The 21952-nt window shown below is 42.0% G+C and overlaps 1 protein-coding gene across 1 annotated transcript in view; it reads left to right on the top strand.

Moving 5' to 3' along the window:
• Positions 1-21952, top strand: part of SLF1 (SMC5-SMC6 complex localization factor 1) — a 53162-nt gene that overhangs the window by 19117 nt on the left and 12093 nt on the right. The window contains exons 7-11 of the mRNA XM_019532384.1: positions 4254-4412; positions 6147-6313; positions 9952-10089; positions 10789-10954; positions 19924-20071. Of these exons, the coding sequence (XP_019387929.1) occupies positions 4254-4412; positions 6147-6313; positions 9952-10089; positions 10789-10954; positions 19924-20071 (778 nt within the window). The remainder of the gene's footprint in view (positions 1-4253; positions 4413-6146; positions 6314-9951; positions 10090-10788; positions 10955-19923; positions 20072-21952) is intronic.

The following is a 21952-nucleotide window of genomic DNA, read 5'->3' on the forward strand; positions in this document are numbered from 1 at the left end:
GGTAGCCTGTTCCAATACTTAACCTCTTTCACAGTGAGAGAGTTTTCCTAATATCCCATATAAATTTCCTCTGCGGCAATTTAAGACCTTTGCTTCTTGTCCTGTTCCCTATAGCCACAGAGAGAAATCTATCATATAATCACCTTCTGAGTATCAGATCTCCTTTCCTCTCCTCCTCTTCACCCCCCAAAATTAATTTAAGAATCATCTATGTGAAAACTTTATTCCTGGCATTACCAGCCTTTCTTGTGAGAAAATGTCTTAAATGTTGCTGCCCTATAGAGTTTCTCAGATCTGTTGAGTGACACAAAGGAAGGTCACACTTACCTTTATGTGCAGGATCTGAAATAGCAGTCTAGGACTAGAAGTAAAGAAGTAGATAATACAGATTTTTGCAGCACTGAGGTTTTGTTTTCTGGTGGGGACAGATTTCCAGCTAAGATTATGTTGGCATGGGAAAAAGAATGACATATATAATTATATAGTTGTGGGGGGCAGTCATTCAGGCTACAGGGAACGTCATGATTCTTATGAAATACATCCAAGAAGAACATGCGGTATATCACATTTTCTAGTTATATTTTTCTTGTCATTTGGACTAGGTTTCATTTTTCTATGCTATTTTGTTTGTTCCTTAATTCTCTTGCCCCCTATACCACTAAACCTTCTACCAGTGTAGTTTTACTATTTTGCTGCAGAGAGATCCACAGGGCAGATCTTCAACTAAATCTGGCTCCCATTGTACATCAGATACTTCCAAAATGTTTAAAAATTAAGAACATGTTCAAAATTCACCTTAAGAGTAGATTTGAGATTCAGGTGCCATATTAATATCTTAAAAACTTGGGGATATTATAACAATAAATAAAAATATTAAACAGAGGAATTCAGGCTTCAGGCTAAATGTGAAAAAAGCATCTTGAAAGAAAAGGAAAGCACAGTTAAGGTCGGTCAAAAAATTAGCTTTTCCTCTTATTTATAGATTTGGTTTCTTTCAAAATTTAGAAAGTCAAAAATATTCATATAAAAATATTCAGATTTGATTGTTTGATATTCCTATACTTGTTTCTCATACAGGCAATCTACTTTTCTCTTTCACTCAAGGTTATAATCGTTTTGTCTGAGCTTTGTATCTCTCATTCCTTTAGGTTCTCTCATTCACATGCATGCTTGTCACAAAAGTCTTCATGTTAGCTGTTAGCAGTAACTTCAGTAGTACTCATACCTTTGTGATGTTAATTACATGCAAATAGCTAATATAAACAGAAATTATAAGCTTTTAAATGGCAATCACAAAATAACTTCCTTGTAACATCAATTTGGGGTATCTAAAGAGGACTAGTACAGCTGGTTACCTTTGAGGGCAAAGACAACATTTATTTTTAATTTTTATTTTTTAAAGGTGCAAGTTGTATGAAAAATCATACCCAAGCTGAGCAATTTGTTTTTCTTCCATTTTACTCACTCTTATAGGCTAGGAACAGACATTCAAAAAGCCTGAGCCTGAATTGAGTCAGTCTTTGCAAGTTAGTTTAACCTGCAGAGAGTGAATCAGTTTGTAAGTGGATAGGCATTTGGCAGATGCCTGCAGTGGCTCAAGCCAAAAGCGTGGGGGTACTAGAACAGCCCCTCCCTTCCACAGGAAAGCTGAGCTGAGCGGGGCAGGCATGGCTAGGCCCAGACAAGCCTGCCCCAGCAGCTCCCTGACAGCCAGGAGTAATCTGGGCACACGGCTGCCCTGACCCAGAAGGGAACTCTTTCCCCTCCTCCCTCTCCCCCACCATGGCAGGGCCAGGCGGGGGGCCCAGTTTGGTGCTGGGGGGCGCTTTTCTCCCTTCTCCTTCCCCCCCCCACAGTGGGGTGGGGAGTGGGGCTCTGTGAGGCTGCCTGGCCCCAGAGGGGGACTCTTCCCCCTGCTTCTCCCCCATCACTACAGGGTGGGGAGGTGGGGCTCCATGGGATGCTACCCAGCCCCAGAAAGGGACTCTTCCCCCCAGTCCCCACCCCAGGGCAGGCGAAGGCTGTGTTCCATGCTGGGGGAAATGCTTGTCCTTCCTCCTCCTACCCCCCCCCAGAGAGGCAGCAAGAGCGCAGAGTTCAGCTGGGCAGGGTGTGGGGGTGTAGGGACCCCCACACACTTCCCCCTGGCAGCAGCAGGCAGGCAGATCTGGGCACTCATGCTTGGCACAGGCGCAGCTCTGGCCAGCACTGCAGAGGGGGAGGAAGTGGAGCCTGCCTTACTCCTGTGACTCAGAGCCTGATTCTGCAGCTCCAGCCCTCACAGCAGGGGAAGCCCTGCACTGGAGCCAGCTGCTTCCTCCCCTGCCCACTGTGCAGGTCTCAGCACTCTGCTGGGAGTGGAGGAAGCCCTGCCCCCTGCTTTCCCACAGAGTCCAGCACAGGGCTTCCCCGTGCGAGTACGGAGCTGCAGGCACGGCACAATGCCTCTGCAACAGAAGCAGGTAGCGCTGTGCTGGTTCCACACTGCCCCTGCAGCTCCACACTCACAGCAGGGAAGCCCCACACTGGACTCTGCAGAGAAGCAGGGGGCAGGCAGGGCTCCCTCCACTCCTGGCAGAGTACAGGGACCTACACAGTGGGGAGCAGGGGAAGCAGCTGGCTCGGGTGTGGGTCTTCCCCTGCTGCAAGGGCTGGAGCTGCAGGCTAAGGCTCAGGCAGCAGAGACATGGGGATAAGACAGGCTCCACTCCCTACCCCCATACAGCACTGGCCGGAGCTGCACCTGTGCTGGGGACAAACACCCTTTCCTCCCTACCTGCTGCTGCTGCCAGGCACTGGGGGCTGCATACCATGGGGGGAGTGTGTAGGGGGTCTGTACATCCCCCCACCCTCCCTGTCACCCTACACACTCGCACTCTGCCCAGCTGAGCTCTGCTTCTGCTGCCTCTCTGTGGGGGAGGGGAGAGAGCCTCCCCCTCCACCCCACCCTGACTCTGGGGCTGGGCAGCATCATATGGAGCCCCCCCTCCCCCTCCCTCCCAGCTCTACAGTGGGGGTGGGGAAGGAGAGGAGGAGGAAGAGTCCCCACCCAGTGCCTCAGAGAGTACCCCTCCCCACCCTGGGAGGAGGAGGAGGGGGAAGAGTCCCCCCCAGCACAGAACAGAGCTCCTCCCACCTCACCCTATGAGACAATCTACTCAGCATGGCCCTGTTAAGGTGAAGGGGGCAGGGAGAAGGGTTAATTCCTCCCTCCGTCCTTTCCCTGCAGCTGGGGTCCGCCAGCTCCAGGGGCCACCGCAGTAGTCCTCTCCCCTCTGCTCCCCAGCAGACAGGCTGACCCTGGCTGCAGTGGGGGAAGAGGGGAAGGAGGAAAGAATTAACCCCCTTCCTGTCCACTTTGCTGTAACAGGGCCATGCTGGCTGGTGTTGCTGCTTGGGCCTGTCCCTGCTCTGGCTAGAAAGCAGAGGGGCAGGGGCAGCCGTGTGGTTGGAGCAGAGAGCCCCTCCCAACCCAGAAAGCATGCTGAGATGCTGGGGGTGTCTGATTTATTTTAAACCAGCAAGGGATCTGGGACAGGTGTATAAACCGGTGTGAGCCAAATCAGTTAAGTCTGATACTACAGTCAACCAGGTTTATCTCAAACTGGTTTTGGCCATTTTGAAAGGGCTTTATGTGCACTGAACATCTGTTCTGTTACAGCTTTAAACCAGTTTCTGATCACTTAAACTGGTCTATGTGTAATCTCTGCCCCTAGCCATAAAGAAATTGACAGGCCTTGGGAACTGATGTGATTTCCACAGTGAGGAGTGATTAGTTTAAGGCACCCAATCACTCTAGAAGTTTATTCTGTCCAACTACCCTACCAGTCTCACAGAAAGGATACAAAGAAGTGACAATCTCTTACAGATTGCACCTTTAGAGAATAAGTTATTGAGTATTCTTCTTTTAAAGGTAATTTTAGATCCCGTGTTTTCTGAAGAAATAAGTACTTCCTGAAAGGTGCATCAAGAGCAATGATTCCCTTCAAAAAGATACTAACTCTTATTGGTTCAGGCTGTACATTAGTAATTAAATAAAACAAAAAAAGCAGTTCTACTTTAAAAGTGTCTTATCTTGATCAAGAAATAGACATTTTGTTTGGAGACTCATAAATGTTTCCTTTCAGATACAAAAGAGACTAAGCTCTTTAAACTTCTGCTTGTTTATATTTTAAACTAGTCCATCCTATGTTTTTAAAGGCTTTCATTAATCATCTTTTATGCCATTACTCACAATAATATCTAATTTCTAGGTTAAAAATAATGACCTTTCCAGAGGTACATTCTGTATTCTTGAAGGACTAGTAGAAGGACATTTCTTTCCTGACGTTATAGGAGAACTTTCAGCTGCTCAAAAATATTCCATTCCTCCTGTGCAACATCTTCATTCTCTGCTAGAGCAGATGTTAAAGGTAAGAGACAAAAGACTTTATTTTATGGGTTTTAAACCAGGATGAGGGAGTCATAAAATGGAAAAGGGCCTAAAGGAAGATCTAGTCCATCCCTGCTAAATATATGCAGGATTTGCTGTTCCTAAACTTTTGTTGTAGACATAACTACACATATAGTTATAATTTTCCTTGATTCCTTTTCCCCGTGTAGCCAATACTCTAGCAAAATATATCATATCTACCCAAATCCCAAACTATTGAATTCAAGATGACCCCCCCCACTAATTAGATTCCTTGCATGAAAAATTATATGAATGTTATAAATTTCCCATGTGTCAAATCTAGTAATTCTACAGTTATCTTAAATTCATCCCCTTCTGCCCCTGCTGTAGCAGGGAACAGGGCCAAACCCTTGTCCTTTGCCTTCCTGCCTCTTCCCCTCTCCCCCATGCCTATGCCTAGCCCCCCGCCACCTGCCCTGCCTCCCCCCACCACCCTGCCAGCAAGTGGTTCCTTGAATCTAAAAGGGCTGAGAACCACTGTCCTAAAGATATGTAAGATACTTATGGCTTTCACTTTACCTTTGTATCTTGCTCCGAGCAAACAAGTTGTTGGTGTTAAGCAAAGTTACTAATATTCACTAATAATAGCAGAAGAGTTCTCTAAAACTTGAACAAAACTGTTAGAAACTTTGATGTCAGGTTGTCGTTTAAGATGAGGTTGTTGATTTTTTTCTTCCTTGTTCTTTCCTTGGTACAGATTTCACTATACAGTCATTAAAATGTGAAAAATATTCCAATGTAAAATGACATTGACAAAATTTGTAAAACAATTATAGGAACTTAATTGAATGTACTATAAAAGAAGGGAGCACAGCTTCTGGTATTTGTTTTGAAGCTAAACTGAGCTACAGATATTATATAAATTAGCCAAACAGGTATAAACAGCGTACAGTAATACTGAAACTGGCATTAAGCATACGAATAATGACTTGCATGCAGAAGCATCGAAATGATTGTACAGTCAAGACAACTGATAGGAGGGTGCAAGATAAATTATGCGTGCTTTTTTATACTATACCAACTTCAAATCTTAGTGGCATAAAAGTAGAAATGCCATTTGGTTTCATGAGAGTTGTTGCAGTGTTGTACCAGAACTGAATTTGTCCTCCTGGAATGCCATATTGTTGCAAATTATCCTTCTTTTCATTTCTTTTCTATGCAAATTATACCATTTTTGCTAGTTAAAATTAAACTGCATTACTCATAGATAACTAAAGGACCGCCTTCTTCCTTCTGCCCCATTGTAATCTGTGAGGTCAGCTAAGAGCATCTCCTGCTAGAACCATCAGTGCACTGAGTTTGCTTGGTGAAAACACGAGAGGTCAGTCTCGGTAGTCACTGATCAGCTTTGGAACGCCCCCCCTCTTCAAGCCTGGATATCTTCCAAAAGCACTATAAGGCTTTTTATATTTGGACAGGCATTTATCGAACTGCAGTATTGTATAGGGAGGTTTTTTAAAATATTTTATTTTAATATTTCACTTTTTCTTTTATATGTTGTTCTGTCTCTTACTGTAAGCCATCCGGTGCCTTTATTGGGAAGCAAGCATATAAATCAAATTAAAAAAATGCTAATTACTAGTGATTGTGATCATTTGGGTTTATGGTGAATATGACCAAAATCGATGTTCTTCAAAATTGTGTTCAATCTTTGGTTGCTAGAGAATCAATTTTATTTTTTATTTTATTACAGGGAAATACAGATGCAGTATTTTCTGCTAAATTTTTTCACGTTTTGTACATTCTTCTTCAACTTGATCCTCCTTGGAAGTCTCCTTCCATGTTAAGATTCTATTTAGAACTTCTTCAGTGTCCTATATGCATGAAGGGAACATGGTCCCTGTTAGAGATGCTTGTGAGGTAAGGAAATTATTGAAAATTATTTTTCCTAAAAGGCTAGCTAAGTAGAATTAATTTATATTGTACTAATCCAGAGAAAGCTCTCCTAATTAAAAACCATTGAATTTGCTTATGAAGTGAAACACTGATACAGAGAAGTCATTTTTCAGTAATATCACAGTCGGTGTTGATTCAATGTAACTAAAATAGCAATTTGTACATGAAACAAATTTTGAACATTCGTTATAAATTTCAGTAAATCTGAATGCACTGCAAGTGATTCTCACTGTGCAGGAAAATTATACATGTATTTCTTTCCCTTTTAGTATTTACTGTATATTAATGGTTCCAGGATAACTGAACATTGCATAGCTTTTGATTAACTAAAGCAAGGGTGGCCAACCCATGGCACCAGTGGCATGGACAGCTATTGTGTGGCATGTGAGCCCCAGCAGTTAGTAAAGGGAGGCACTGGAATGGAGATAGGTGTGCTCAAGCATCCAACCTCAAGGAGCAGAGGCTCTATGTGAGGAGGTGTCTCATGTCAGTGCCAAGAGCCACATTAACCTTCCCCTGGGCTTCCAGCTATTGCTAAATTCAGGGCTTTGGATCCTCGCTTTGCATATCAAACTGCAGTGGTTGCCGGGCCAGGTTAATCTCTTGGTGATGACACCTGTCTTGTAATGTTCTGCCCACTGCTTCTCACAACTAGAGTCTCGACCGCCGCCCCCCCCATTCAAGCACCTCAGGGCACAAACTCTGTCATGTGCCTCTGGGAGGTGAGAACTGATCAGAGTGGCTGTCAGGGAGAGGGTTGGGCTTAACTCCTGGTATGCCTGCCAAAAACTTTGGCCACCACTGAACTAAAGTAATCTGTAATATATAACCTGTTTTGTTGCATATTAAACAGTATTAGCCTTACTTTGCCAAATATGTGGCTTCATGCTGCATTTTCATTTTTCGCATAACATTGTGTAATAGTCAGGACAACAACCTGTTGTGTCGGGGAATAAACTTTCAAAACTGCTCTTTGTGACCTGTGTTAGTAGAAATCACCTCAGATTTCTGGAAGGTGTGGACCCGTTACTCAAGCGTTTATTAATAGAGGAAATGTCACAGCAATGTACTAAATGCATTTGGGCCCCAGGGGCAGCCATGACACCCCCTAGTGACCATGCTACCCTTGCCCACCTCTAGGGTACCCATCTCTTCTCACTTGCCTGCCGTACCTTGATGTATTTAATTGATCAGAAGGGAGGCTGCCTAATGGATCATAGAGTAAGCTCAAGCCTGGTCTATGTCTCAAGCCCCTAGTCCCTGATAGGGCTCAAGACACTCTCATGCCTTCAGGCACTATTGAGACCTCTGTACCACACCTATTAATCCTAATCCCAAACCACCAGTGCAAGTCTTAACCAAGGAATAAGCACACTGGCTGTAACTCACTTTGAGCATATCCAAATGTGCGTGGACATTTGGTTCCTTGGGGAGAATTAGCAGCGGTGCACCTTGCACCACAGCTAATTGTCCTTCAGGAACGCCTGTGCCACACACACTTTGGCATACAGGAAGTTACCCCAGGGGTGGTAGGGGATGCTGGGGCCCCAGCTTCCTTACTGGGGGTCCTAGAGGCCTCATGGGGCTGCAGCCATGGCAATTCTGCTGTGCAGAGCCTGGCTGGCTGACAGTGAAGCATGGCTCCAGCTCCGCTTTTCAGCAGCTCCAGGCTGCCCAGCTCCACTTTTCAGCAACACTTGGTGCTTGAGTGTGCACTGTGTTGGTTTTTTTTCCACCATTTTTTTTTTACCCCTGGATACTAGAGGTCAAAAAAAAAAACATGGGGAAAAAAACACAACACAGTGCATCCCTGGGCAGCACACCCTTGCAGTGTGGAGAACACCAAACTGTGTGGTATGTTGTACTGCAGATGCATACTTCATGACCACAGTCATCTGGATGCACTCTTTAGGTACAGACATCAACAGTAGCTCATTGCCTTGCCTTGCCTACCACCCATGGTAGTAAATTTCTCCTGACTGTCAGTATGTATGTCCTTTTTATCTAATGGGCAGCTCCATGCCTAGGCAGCAGTGTTTCTTTGCTGCCTTCCCTCTAGAAGCTGTTCTGAGGTCAGCTGCATGTGCTCTATCAACCCGGGCTGTCTGTTACAACAATCATAGCCACCATAGAAATGGTACATTTTTTAAGAAATACTATTCAATATAGGACATCTACATTCTGCTAAAGTCAGGTTTCCCCAATATTTTAAACTAGAAAAAATTATACTTAGGCTTAAAACTGTGTATTATGTTCAAGAACTCTCAAGAGGTTGATTAATGTAAATGGTATGAACTCTACCTCACAGAGGTAGAGATTTTCAAAGACTGTTCTTGTTTATAAAATACCATGAGATGCTTTGGGTGTGGAATGATCTTTATAAAAGGGATAAGAAAGCATACTTAAATACAGTAAAATAATTTGACTTCTCTAACAAAACCATAATTAGCCTTAACACTCTCCTTCCATAAAAACCCATGAGATCAAACAGCTGATTTGTTAATGTCAGAAACAAGTATGTTAAAAGATTGCTGTAAATCTAACTCTATATCCTCCAATGTATCAGTGGATTAAAATGTATTTATTTTCAATATAGAAATGTATTTATTTAAAGTAAAAATTACTTTTTATGGAATTAATTTTTATGGAATAAAGGGATTCCCTACTAAAATAGATAGCTAACATGCCAAACTTCATCCTGAGTAAACTTTTGACCACATTAAAGAATCCCGGATGATGGAAGGGAGAACAAAATTTTTGAGATACAGATAATATGGCCATTTTTTTTATTCAGTTTTGAATTATTTTTTAACTGTTATTTTGGTTGCTTTCGTACATTCACTGTGCTCTAAATCTAGCTCTGGGGTGTCAAATATACCATCCACGGAACCATCACATCCAGGGCTACTAGAGCACACTTCAGCTCTGCACTGCAGCACAAACCTGGCACTGCTGACTGACTAGACTTCTGTGTCACTAAGCAGTGGCACAGAGCTGGGGATATGTGGCTGCATGAACACAACAGGGCATGAAGTAGCACAGATCTGCCTTTGGCCAGATCTCTGTGCTGCTGCACACCCCCAGCCCAAACACAACTCCATGTGGCTGCACAGCCCCAGCTCTGGGCTTCTACCCAGCAGTGCAGAACTCTGGCTGAATGGCAGTGCCAGAGGCTTGTGGTAGCATGGGTCTGGGGGGGGTGTAATGCCACAGAGTCTCATTCGGGCAGCATGGCGTCAGGGGAATCTGTTCATAAAGAGGGGGCAGAGCAGCAGGACAGAATTCTGGCTGAATATGGATCCACACTGCCACATGTCCCTGGCTTCTCCTGGACACATGCTCCCAAGTCTGCACTGCGTGAACGTGGCTCCGTGCAACCCCATGCCTCCAAACCCACTCTGCCACCTGGCCTGGGCCCACAGTGCTGCCCAAGCATGGCATCACAGATCTGGTCCAGAAGGAGCCCCTGAGATCTGAATCTGGCCTGGGGTGAGTTTGACGCTCATGATCTAGCTGGAACTGAAATGTGAAAGTCCCTTTTTCAACAAAATACTTTATAGCTCATTTCAGTCTTAAAGATTTTTCTGCGGTCTATTTTTCAGATCTTGCCTATACTGTGAAAACTTTTGTCATGGAGTTTCAGGTTCAGAAAAAGTAAATGAGGAGAGAATGGTTCACAAAACATTACTGAAGTTTTTCTTCAATTTAGTGAAAGCTGAAGTGGAGGCTTTGATCAAAAGGTAAGTCTTAAAGGAGAATATTTTTATCTCCTTGAGTTTAATTGTTCAAACCCATTTCTTTATCTACAGTAGATTTGCATTCTGCTTTTAGTGTGTTCCTTATTCCCAAAATGCAATACACTTTCATTAAAGCTTGCAAGTGCTGTTTTCGCTATGTTTTTGCTAAACATTTCTTCTGGATTTTTCTTGTTCTCTAAAAATAGTTTTCATTGTTTTTAGAAAAATACTCTTCCTTTAATTTTGATTTATATATTATTTTGTCATACATTACAAATGTAGGTAGGCGTATAGTTTTATTTCATAAGAGTGAGTTTTTAGCTTTGATATTCTTAGCTGTTCATTCTTAGCAACGTTTGGTAAAGATCCTAAGCATGGTGTGCAACTTTTTAACCTTAGTGTAGACATTATCTTTTGGTAGGAAGGACAAATGTAAAATTAATACATGGTTGTTTTACAGAGTAAAAAAAAATCCACATTTTCCCACCTATCTGTTATATTAAACACATTTGAGTTCCTTCAGTTTAACGTCATAACCTTTATCATTTTACATATTATTCATCAAAAAGAGCGTATGTTCTTGCTCTACTTAAAAATTGCCAAACCTTTGTGTATTTTGACAAGACACACATTATCTATCTAATAATGATAGTAATCAAATTGGCATAAAACTTTACGTTTCATTAACTTTCCCTTTTATAGTTTGTTTGAAGAGATGAATTCACAGCAGCTGCAAGTCATGCCCCAAACAGTTCTTCTGAAGACCTTTTGGCTAGAAAGCGAAACCTCAGTGCTTTTTACCAAACGCATAAATATTCTAGTCGATTGGGTCATACATTGCCAGAGAGAAAAGTGCAGAACAAATGATGTGAGTATGATTTTTCTGCCATTAAATAATGGAAGCCAATGTATTTTAAAAAAGAAATTTCTTTTATTCACCCTTTTGTGAGAATTATACTGCAGCACTATAGCTGTTTGTTATATCTGCCTTTTGATATTATGAAGCATGCTGCCTTTTGCTCCATTAAAGGAAATGAACTGATCCGTAAGATTCTCATATATTGATCTGTAAAGAAGAAATACACTGAAATATGAGTGGCTTGTTTGTTGTACTCAGATGTTCATGTGCCCTTACCAGCAGGTATTACTGCAGTCATTATGAACATAGTTAACACATCTAGTCAACACACTACACTATTACCATTGTGAAAATTAAACTTATTTTACAGTGTCCTTTTCACACAGTATTGTACTCAGTAAAAATTATCTGAAGGATGAAACACTCAAACAAACAAGGCTTTGTTGTTTCAAACATGTTTTTTTTTAATAAACTCATCATTTTTCTTCTCAGGCCCTTTAACTTCTTTCAGTGTTTTCTGTAGGTCTTTTCATCCAGACATAATGGAAGACAATGTAATTGCTATTCTTTGGCCTACTGGCCAGCAGGACACTTACCTGCACAGAGACTGGCTCTCCTCAACACCACTCCTTTCTTTCAGAAACTAAAGGCTGTCTGAAATGTCTTTGACCACAAAATTCCCCACATAATTCTTTTTAAATTATTGTAAAAAGTAGAGAATAAATAGGTAGCATGCATACATATTTTCAATACAATAACAGGACAGCAACAGAAAATCAAATATTATAGAAGGAAAAGCCTTTTCAGTGTCCTATTAGCTGCCCTTCATAGTGCGATGAAGATAGAGAGATTTAAACATAATGAATGCTTTGCTCAGGTTACTTCAATCCTACCCAGACCACCTACCAATTTTAAGGAATGTCAAAGCAATTCATTCAGAAACAAAATCTTGTCCTTTATCTTTGGTCAAGGTATTAAAAAGTGGCTAAATCTAGGTTTCTAGGCCCATATCTAAATGTAAGTGGCCTGATTTTCAGAAACACTGTGCATAAAGCAAGCTTGCGTCCAGTTCACTCCAGTGGCGGGTTCAGTCCTTTTGGAAAATGAATACAAATAGGTTCCTATTTGTAGCCTAAATTGAGTCACTGAATTTCTTTCCTAGTATTAGTCTTTCCTATATTGAGACATTTCAGTTTTGTACAATAAAAACCATTTCTTATATTGCTTCTTACGTAAGCACAATGAGTCTTTTGTTTTCTGCTTTCAAAACAAAACAGTCAACAATTTGTTTTAAAATACGTTCAGAAGTGTTCTACTTTTTTAAGACAAAATGGTAGCACTGAATATACAGACCTAAACCACAAAACCGAGTTTCTAACTGGTTTTCTCATTTCATCTTATTTACAATAGCAAAAGTGTCAAACTCACCCTACTCCATGGTCCAGATCTGGACTGTGGGGCTCCTCATGGGTCAGATCCAGACCTGGAGGTGATAGGGCAAGCAGCCACAGGGCAAATGACGGTGTGGCAGATGGGGCTGTTTCAGCACTGCTCTCCCTTGCCCCCCTAATACCAATGGTCATGCCCAGGGGATTACATAACCCTGGAATTTAGGGCAGGCCTTGCCCCCACTAGCCCCACCCCCAAATTCCTTATCTTCAGGGAGCCCTGCAGGGCAGGGGGAACAGCTTCAGAGGCTGAATCCAGCCAGTGGATCATACGTTAGATATCCTTGCACTACAAGGTTTAGCTTCCTAGTATATGACAGCAGTGGGCAAAATGGTAGATCCGGTCAGTGGCTGGACTCCATTTCTCAGCTGCCCCTTCCCACATCTCTGCAACTGGTTTCCATGGAGACCTCAGCAGCAGCGGAGCCATGATGGCACTTGGCCAGTGTTTCCATGGAAACCAGTTCCAGCAGTGCTCACAGCTGTGCAGGGAGCTGCTTCAGGGCTGGGGCTGGGATCTTGCAGTGGTGACAGCATGGTCCAGAGCCAGGGCAAAGCAGAGATCCCCTGCCTGCACACCCCCGTGTGAGGCATACAGGCAGCAGATCTCAGTTCTGCCCCAGGTCTGGACCACACTGTCACCACCACAAGATTCCAGCCCTGGCCCTGGAGCAGTTCCCTGCCCAGCTATGCACCCTACCAGTGCTGCTGGGGCCAGTCTCCATGGAAACGCTGGCCCCTCATTCCATGGTCGTCATGGAAACCAGCTGCAGAGATGCAGGCAGGGACTGCTGGGAAATGGAATCCGCTACGGGTTGGATTTTGCCTGCCCCTGAGATATCATTCTCAGACAAGATCTGTAATGATTTCATTCTTAATAACTTTGTTAGTAATAACCTGTTCCCTATTGCATGCAAAGGTTATTATCATCTTTCTGTGCTTTCAGTTTTAGAGTATTGTTCGCCAAACTTGTATATCAAACTTTGTCCAGATATGTAGAGACATTCAGTTAAAATCTTTTAAAACAGATGAAAAGACTAATTTATAAGAAATACCTACAGGAGCAAATCCCCCCCTCAGTACATAGCTAGTTGCGCCTCTCTCCAGTTGTATTGTTTTTAAAGATATCGGAGTAAACCTGAAGTGTTTCCTTGACAGTAAGTTTTGTCAATAGGGTGCAGTGATTCCGTACCTTAAACTTAGGGGGATGGAGCATTATGGGTAGTTTTGTTTTAGAAAGAGCTTTTTACTTGAGGTAGTTATTCCATTGACAACAGAAACAGTGTGTATTGCCATGCAGAAACCTGGGTCAGCGAACTTCTTTAGCAACCTAAGTTGGTAGACAACTTTAAGTGCTTGATAGTGGCAGCATCAGGAGGTGAATAAGTATTCCACCTTCTCTAATATTATCAAAGATGGAGCAATGAACACTTTGAATCTAAGTGGTATACTGTAGTTCTCACTGATCCCTAATGAAAACATCTGTAAATAAACGCATCAAATGAATGTAATGAAAACGTTTCAGGCTGGCTTAACAGATCTTCAACTAACTGATAAAAGTGACTGATTTTCATTTTTATATCTATAGAATCTGCTGGTAAGCTTATATTGCCTGGTGAATCAGAGGGATTTCAACAAATGAAAAGTAGAGGGAAACTATAAAAAGCCAGGCAGATACAACTCTAAAGTCTGCCTCAGAATTATTGATTTCCTGCCTTGTACATTTTAAGACTATTTTGTTTTTCTGGCCAAAGAGGTTTTGGTAACTTATGGCTGCAACAAAGAAAACATTAACGAAGTATTGGGGAAGGGGAAAAAAACTCCATTAATTGAAAAATATGTTGTTTATTATGTGTCTTGGTACCTTTACTATATAACATTTACCTATAAAATAGGTGACACAATGGTGTTACTCAGCTGGAACATCTTGGTAGTATAACTAGCCTCACTCTCAAAAAGGCATGAAGTTTAGTAATGTGCATAATGTAAGCAGACCTTGCTAAGGGACATGGTAGTTTTCGCATCACTTGAAGTCAGTACTGAATATCTTTCTGAAAGAGAACTAAAGCTCAAACTGAAGTTAGGAGTTTGATGTAGAAAATATATTGAGCCTGGGCAAGACTCTCTGGGTTGTGTTTTGCAGCATGTCAAACAGGATGATCATAATGGCTTCCTCTTGCTAAAAAAAAACATTCTGTGATGAACTCCATTAAAGTTAGATTAACTGTATACAGCACTCGATAAGCAATTTTGACCAAAAAAAGTCAATAAAATGTCAGGGATCATTAAGAAGGACATTTGAAAACAAACCACTGTGTAAATAAATGGTGCATCCACATCTTGCATACTGGGTGCAGTTATGGTTTCCACATCTCAAAAAGGAAGTAGTGAAAAAGATACAGAGAAGGGCAACAAAGATTACTCCGTAGTAAGAGGGACTGAAAAGGCTAGGACTCTTCAAGGTGGAAAGAAGGCTGAAAAGGGAAGTGATAGAGGTTTATAAAAATTATGAAGTGTGTATGTAAAGTGAATAAGGAACTGTTATTCATCGAGTCCCAGAATACAAAAAGGATGGAGCACCCACTGAAATTAAAAAGAAACTGGCTTCAAACAAACAAGAGAAAGTACTTCTTCTACATAACTTTTAGCTAACTTGTGGAACTCATTTGCACAGGAGATCATGCAGGCAGATTATATGACCACATTAAAAAAGAGATCAGACCAGTGCTTCTTGACCTGGAGGCCATGGCACCCTGGTGTACCGTAAGATCTTTTTAAGAGTGCTGCAGAGTTCTGTGTAATACTAGCACTATTAGATGTGCAAAGATGATATACCCAGAGATAGGAATCCATCATGTTAAAAACATTGACCTTTTATGATTTTCTGAGTTCTTTGCAATTGAAAAATTGCTGTTATTTTTCCCTAGTCAAAAAAACAAGTTAAAACTAGGATCTGGCATTTTCTTATGGGCTCCTTAAGTCTAACAAGGGATGGGCTGTGTGTAAGTGGTGAATTGGCTCTAGAAAGGTTGAGAACCACTGAATTACACAAATTCTTGGAGGACAGATACATTGGGAACTACTAAATAGAAGTCATGGATGCATTCTCTGACATCAGAGGACCTCTGGTGGTTCATGACAAGGAGGGTATGACAGAATGGATTATACATGCCCTATACATACGCTTTCCCTCTAAGTCATGAATTGTTTGTCAGAAATAGGATACTGGGCTAGATGGACCACTGGTCTGACTCAGTATGGGATTTCTTACGTTCGTATCGAATTCAGTGTAGCTATGCAAGTATAAACCTAAAGTAACTGTTAAAACCAGATGGTTTTAGAACTCTTATATGTGGAATTATACCTGTATAAAACTGGAGTAGTGCAATGATGAATCAGGCCCAGAAAATCAAGTCAACTCCAGAATATAAAGCACAACATCCGTATAGTTCATAAAGCGATGGTAACATTCCACAGCATAGCTTTTCATAATGCTAAAATACCACTTACAGTGTTTCCTAAGCTTCGTGGGTTTATGCCCCACTGTAGCAGGATCAGCTACTCCTTCACCCACCACTGCCAATTCCCCTTGTCGAGTCCCCTAGCCGCCAGGTTCTGCCAGTAAGTTAAATTGCCAAAGTACAGTAATAAGGGCAAGGAAGAAATGTCTGACAGATGAGACTTGGATAAGAGGTGGTCAGTTCATTGCTTATATTTTATATTCATTGGAAAGGAGGGAAACAAAAATTCTGAACATACTTCCAACTGTAAATTAAAACTTTTATAGCAGGAAGATCCCTTTTCAGGATTGGCATTTTCAAGATACTTTAAAGGATGAAAATGCAGTAGGTTTCATTACATCTGTAAAACAGAGGGGCTCAACCTACAGCCTGTAGAGCCACGACATCTGACCTGTTAGACTTCCCACAAGTTGGGAAATTTGGCAGTGGGGTGAGTGATGACCAAGCCAAATCAGGGTTCAGCCTTGCCCCTTTCCTCCCCATGCAGCTAAATGAGGGCCAGGCCACAGGCCTTCTCCCACATGGCCAGAACAGACTACCCATGTTCCTTTTCGTGCAGAGCCGGATTGGGGATGGGTCACACCCCATCCTCTGCATAGTCAGATTGCAGCTAAGCAACATCCACCTCCACACGGCCAGACTGCATCTAGTCTGTTCCTCACCCTCTGACCTCCACACACAGCCAGGCCTTCTGTGGCAGCCCTGTGCACCAGATTGGGCCCACAACCTGGATCTAGCCAATGGACAGACCAGACACTGTCCATCTGGCCTCCAGGGCAAAAAGGTTGAGCACCACCACTATAGAACATATTTTTCTGCTGTCATTTGTTGATTAACATGTGACCCAAACAGAATTAATCATCTTCAAACCGATGTTTGTTTCAAGCAGAGATACAGCAGCAAACCTTAGGGCTCAGTCCACTAGTCTTTGTACATGCTACATTCCAGTTCACTGAAGGTGAATGCCACAAGTCACGAATTAAATATCAAATGATTTATATAGCTAACAGTGTAAAAAATCTTGTTTCCCCATATATTTTATTACTTTTTTCAAGTTTATTAAAATAACAATTTTAACCAAGTAAATACCATATAATTTTTACAGACGTAACATTTTGATTCTAGGTATATAAGCTTCCATATAGTATGAAAACACACCTAGATCCTAAAATGAAACAATTACAAAAATAAACTGTTGGTTTCATTAGCAGTTAAGATACAAATCCTCAGTTCTACAAGGTTCTAACTTATTTTTTAAAGTACTGAAATGTTATTGTTAATGTCTTTTTACTTAAAGTTTTCTTTTTATTGGATTTTAGAAGATAAAACAGTTTACTAAATTGCACAAGAACTGTTGCAAGTATGAAATTGCTTAGAAAGTGTAGAATTGTAAAAAGCATAGATTATTGTGGTGTTTTGGTTTGAATTTTTCTATTATGAATAATAAGCAGAAGCTTACTTGTGACTGAGGAGAGATTGTTGCCACACCTGGTAGCAAATTCCAGGTTTAATATGGAAGCAAAGTTAATTTTTTTCTATACATGTACTTTTTCATTAATGTATATCACTTTCCCTCTGGCAGTTTTTATTTAAACTAGTTTCATGCATTCTTACAGATATTACTTTAATGGGACATTTTTACTCATTGGTACCATTGGAATCTTTATTTAAGAACATTAACTAAGCAGAAGTCCCTTGTTTATGTTAATGTTTTTATGATAATGTCAACCAGCAGAATGTATGACAATTTTCCAGGTGACATCGTAGCATTAAATTTCATTATCAGGATTCTAAAAATACATTAGGCAGTGCTGAAAGGTGAGAGATTAAATTATGAAGATGTGGCTGCACTTCGCGGCGTCTGCCAGATTGTTCTGGAACTCTGTTTTATAAGCCATTTGCTCTAAGAGTAACCTCAAGATTGCTGACATTTCTTTCTGATAGTGGTTTTGGCTAGCAAGTAGTGGTTAGGGAGCAGAGAGGGAAGCAGAATATCTGCTCTGGGATTAAGGATCTACCCTGGGCTTCATGTGCAACCTTAACCAAGTTGCTTAAAATTAGCAAAAAGAAGTTATCTGCTGTGTTTTTAGACATTTTATTAATTACATGGTGTTATTGATAGCAATAATTTGTTCACACACATATAATTCGTGCTCCTAGGACAGAAGATACATTAGTAGTACAAGTTGAGAGCAGGTTCTTAAAAGCCCTACAGCACGTAAAAGCCTATTCCTTGAAGATAATATTTGTCTTGCTTTTAATTCCTAAATCTTTAAAAGAAAAATTCATTTTACATATCAAGCTGAAATACTCTGTCCATTTTTTCACCCTGCCCAATTAATTCACTGTTTTATCATGAGGAAGGTTCCCTCAGTTCATATAAAGTAAATTAGAATACAGCAAAAATGAAGAGAAACTTAACATAGTATAGAATTAAATAGTTAAATAATTGTATGTACTTTTATTTTGACAAGGCAAAGATGACAATTTCCCTGCTTATTACCTTAATGAACTCTGTGTGTGTGTGTGTGTGTGTGTGTGTGTGTGTGTGTGTGTGTGTGTGTGTGTCTCATACATGGTTGACAGATATCTTGTTAAGCAAATCTGATCCAAGTCTTATTGTGTCTGTCTACATGTGCAAATGCTGTAGGTTGGGTTTACTCTAGAGTAAATTATTATAGAGTAAACCCACCCCATTCAGGTGTCTACACATGTGGGGATGCATTGCTCCTGGCAGCAGTCTGCTCCCACCCACCCCAGCTCTGCAGTGGCCCCCTGCAGCAGCCAAGAGGAGCTCTAGACTCCCCCTGGGCGCTAGCCCTGACGTTGGCAGGAAGTACAGGGCCAGGAAACAGCTGTCTAGTGGTGGGAGCTAGGAGATTGTTCCCTACCCCCTGGAGCTGCCTGCTGCCCCTGCCCCAGCAGTAAGGAGCTCCCAGCCTTGGCTCCCCAGTCGGGGGCAGGGAGCTTGGAAAGAGCTGCAGAAGAGGGGCAAGTAGCAGTGAGCCCCTGGCTGGGCAGGGATTTACAGCTCCCCTGCAAGTGCACTTGCAGACTTCCCCACACAGCTGGGGAACTGTCCTGGTCAGGGGCAGGTCCCAGACAACTCCAAACTGGGCAGGGAACTATCCCTGTGCAGGGAGCTCCCAGTCCCTTCTCTGTGATTGCAATGCAGGGGCCAGGAATTCCCTGCTGCTAGGGCAGGGGGACGCTGGCCCCACCTGGGCTCCAGTGGGTGAGTCTTCCCTGGCAGCAGGCAGCTCCCAGGGGCAGGGAGCAACCTCCCACCCCCTGCTGCCTGGCTGACTGGGAGCAAGTTTTCTCCCAGTCAGCCATTTACACATGACATACTACACAGTAATTAATCATGAGTAAATTTGCTACTTGTAATTATAGATAGCAAATTTACTCATAATTAAACTACTGTGCAGTAAGTGTTTGCATGTGTAGACAGCGATGCTTACTGCTCAGTAATTTGTGCTAATCTTGAGTAAAGCATCTTGTGTAGACATCCCCAGTCTCTATTATTCTTTTATAAGCCTACACTTGATTTATTGATGAAACTCCATTCTTTTTCTGTCACTGGTACTGTGATGCAATTCTTTTTAACTATGATAAACTGGTCTTCAATTACATCTTATTCTTGAGTAAATATTCAAGAAACATTTTGAGACATAGCATATGTCCTAGTATTTAATATAGTCCAGGTCCCCATAATTTGGTGCCATATTTTTCACATTGAAAGCCTGCAACTACTACTTTCAAGGAGACTACTGTGCGTTACTTTGGTAGGTGCCTAATATGAACAAATGCTATATGATGCACAACCTCAGCTAAAGCAGTAGTCTAGGATCCTTAACCATGTTTTGTACTAATATATCCTTAATCATGTTTTGTACTTATTTTGACTGAGGCTGGGTTATAATCTCCAATACCGTTAACAATACACTATCCATTTTAATTTGCATTTCATAATGTTGTTTTACAAATACCATTTCTTCCATTTTAGATGTTGAAACATGAAGTATCTAGCCTCCTGAATGGAATTCTTGGAACTGTAGTAGAATATTGGATTTTGTCAGGCTTCATAACAGACAGAAATGTATTTCAGCAAGTGGCTGATAACTTGGCACATTACATTGCCATTTGCTGTGATGGTGAGTGTCTGGGGTACTTAGCCTTTTAAATGTCAGCAAGAGAATTTAAAATCTTAATTGAAATCTGCTGTTTGAACTTTGAATCAAATTTTGCCAAAATATGCCCACACAACTTCATTGCATGTGTATATTGCTAGGGGGATTTGACTCTCCTCTCAGAAAAGAGCTAAGATGTAATGAATGGGCTAAAATTGATTTGACTTTTCTTCATCTTCTGCAAGACATGTTATTTCTATCAGATTTGGTCTTACTAAAATCCCCCTTAAACTGTATATAGCAATACTCTGTAGCATTTGCTATCAGTTCAGGAAGAGGCAGAGCATCTGGAGTTCTGCTGACAAACCATTAAATCCCATACCTGCATAGACTCCAGTTCAAACACTTCTGTTAGAGAAAAATCTTTCGTTCAACTCTTAGCAACTGCTCCTTACTGATCAATGATGACCCTTCTTCAATAAATCTAAAAATCAGCTTCAGTTTCCTGGTCCTATTTACCTTAAAATAAAAGAGCTTCAGTATGTCACCCCAGATTCTCAAGTCACTGGGTAAGAAATCCAGTGTCCTTTCAACCATCTATTCCTCTGAAAAATATACACTAGGGCAAGTGTGGGGGTGTCAAACTCATCCAGCCCGAGGGTACCTGGGCTGGTCTGCAGACCACATCCAGCTGTGCCAGAGCCAGTGGGCAGGGCCAGTCCAGTAAGGCACCACATGCAGCACATTCCCTGTGCCAGCCCCCTGTGCCACAGGCAGCCCTGCTCTAGGGCTCACGCTGGCAGGTAGTGCATGAACTGGACCCAGTGCTATGTATTTTGCCCACAGCATCCCATCAGCCTGGCTCTGAGCAATAGCTCCAGGCCCAGTCAAGATTGAACCCAAGGCTGTCCATGCATACTAGAGTTAGTGCTCAGGGTTGTCCGGCGGGGCATTGCAGACAGCACGTGCTTCAGATCAATTTTCTGCGTGGTAAGGAGCACCTGGTGCTCTGGGTCCAACCTGCACAGTGTGTAAAGTCAGTCTAAGATATCTGGCTCCACAGGCCAGATCTGGATGTAGGGCAATGTCACTCCTGTCCAGTTTGTACATGAATATCAATATTGATATATTAGACAATAAGGAACATTATAACTCAGAGAAGTCACTGTTACTCAGTAGGAATTCTGTTAAAGAAAGGAGATTTGTCACTCCACAACTGAACCCAAAGAGTCAAATGATACCAAACAAGACCAAAAATCCTTAAGAAAATAGCTAAAAGGTGTTTGCGACTCTTGTCATCCTACAAGCTCCCTCCCAGTAACAGGTGGGCCTTTTTCATAAATTTCATAGATTTTAGGGTCTGAAGGGACCTATTAGATCATCGAGTCTGACCCCCTGCCCTGGGCAGAAAAGAGTGCTGGGGTCAGGTGACCCCAGCCAGGTGTTTGTCTAGTCTCCTCTTAAATACCTCCAAGGAAGGGGACAGCACCACCTCCCTTGGAAGCATATTCCATATTTTGGCAACCCTCACTGTAAAGATTTTTTTCCCTGATGTCCAGTCTAAATTAGCTCTTCTTCAGTTTGTGGCCATTGTTTCTAGTTTCCCCAATGGACACCCTGGTAAACATCATATCCCCTGTTTCCTGCTGTCCCCCCGCGATGAGTTTGCAGACAGCCACATTATTACTTTGTAGACGGTTATGTATTACTTTACCCAGAACATCATCAAGAAGACTAGATGGAGCAAGAGGAGTTAGACTTATTTTAAGGTGTGACTGAAGAAGGCCTTGTCTATATGTAGAAATATATTTGGAGGGACTGTGTCTTCTTGGACACCTTGGTTCAGTCATCTGTAGCCAGAAGGTTAGATAAACATCATGGAATTCCTGGAAGGGTTCTTTATAT

This window comes from Crocodylus porosus, unplaced genomic scaffold (genome assembly GCF_001723895.1).
Source record: "Crocodylus porosus isolate Cpor-Errol unplaced genomic scaffold, CroPor_comp1, whole genome shotgun sequence".
In the NCBI taxonomy this organism is placed as follows: domain Eukaryota; kingdom Metazoa; phylum Chordata; order Crocodylia; family Crocodylidae; genus Crocodylus; species Crocodylus porosus.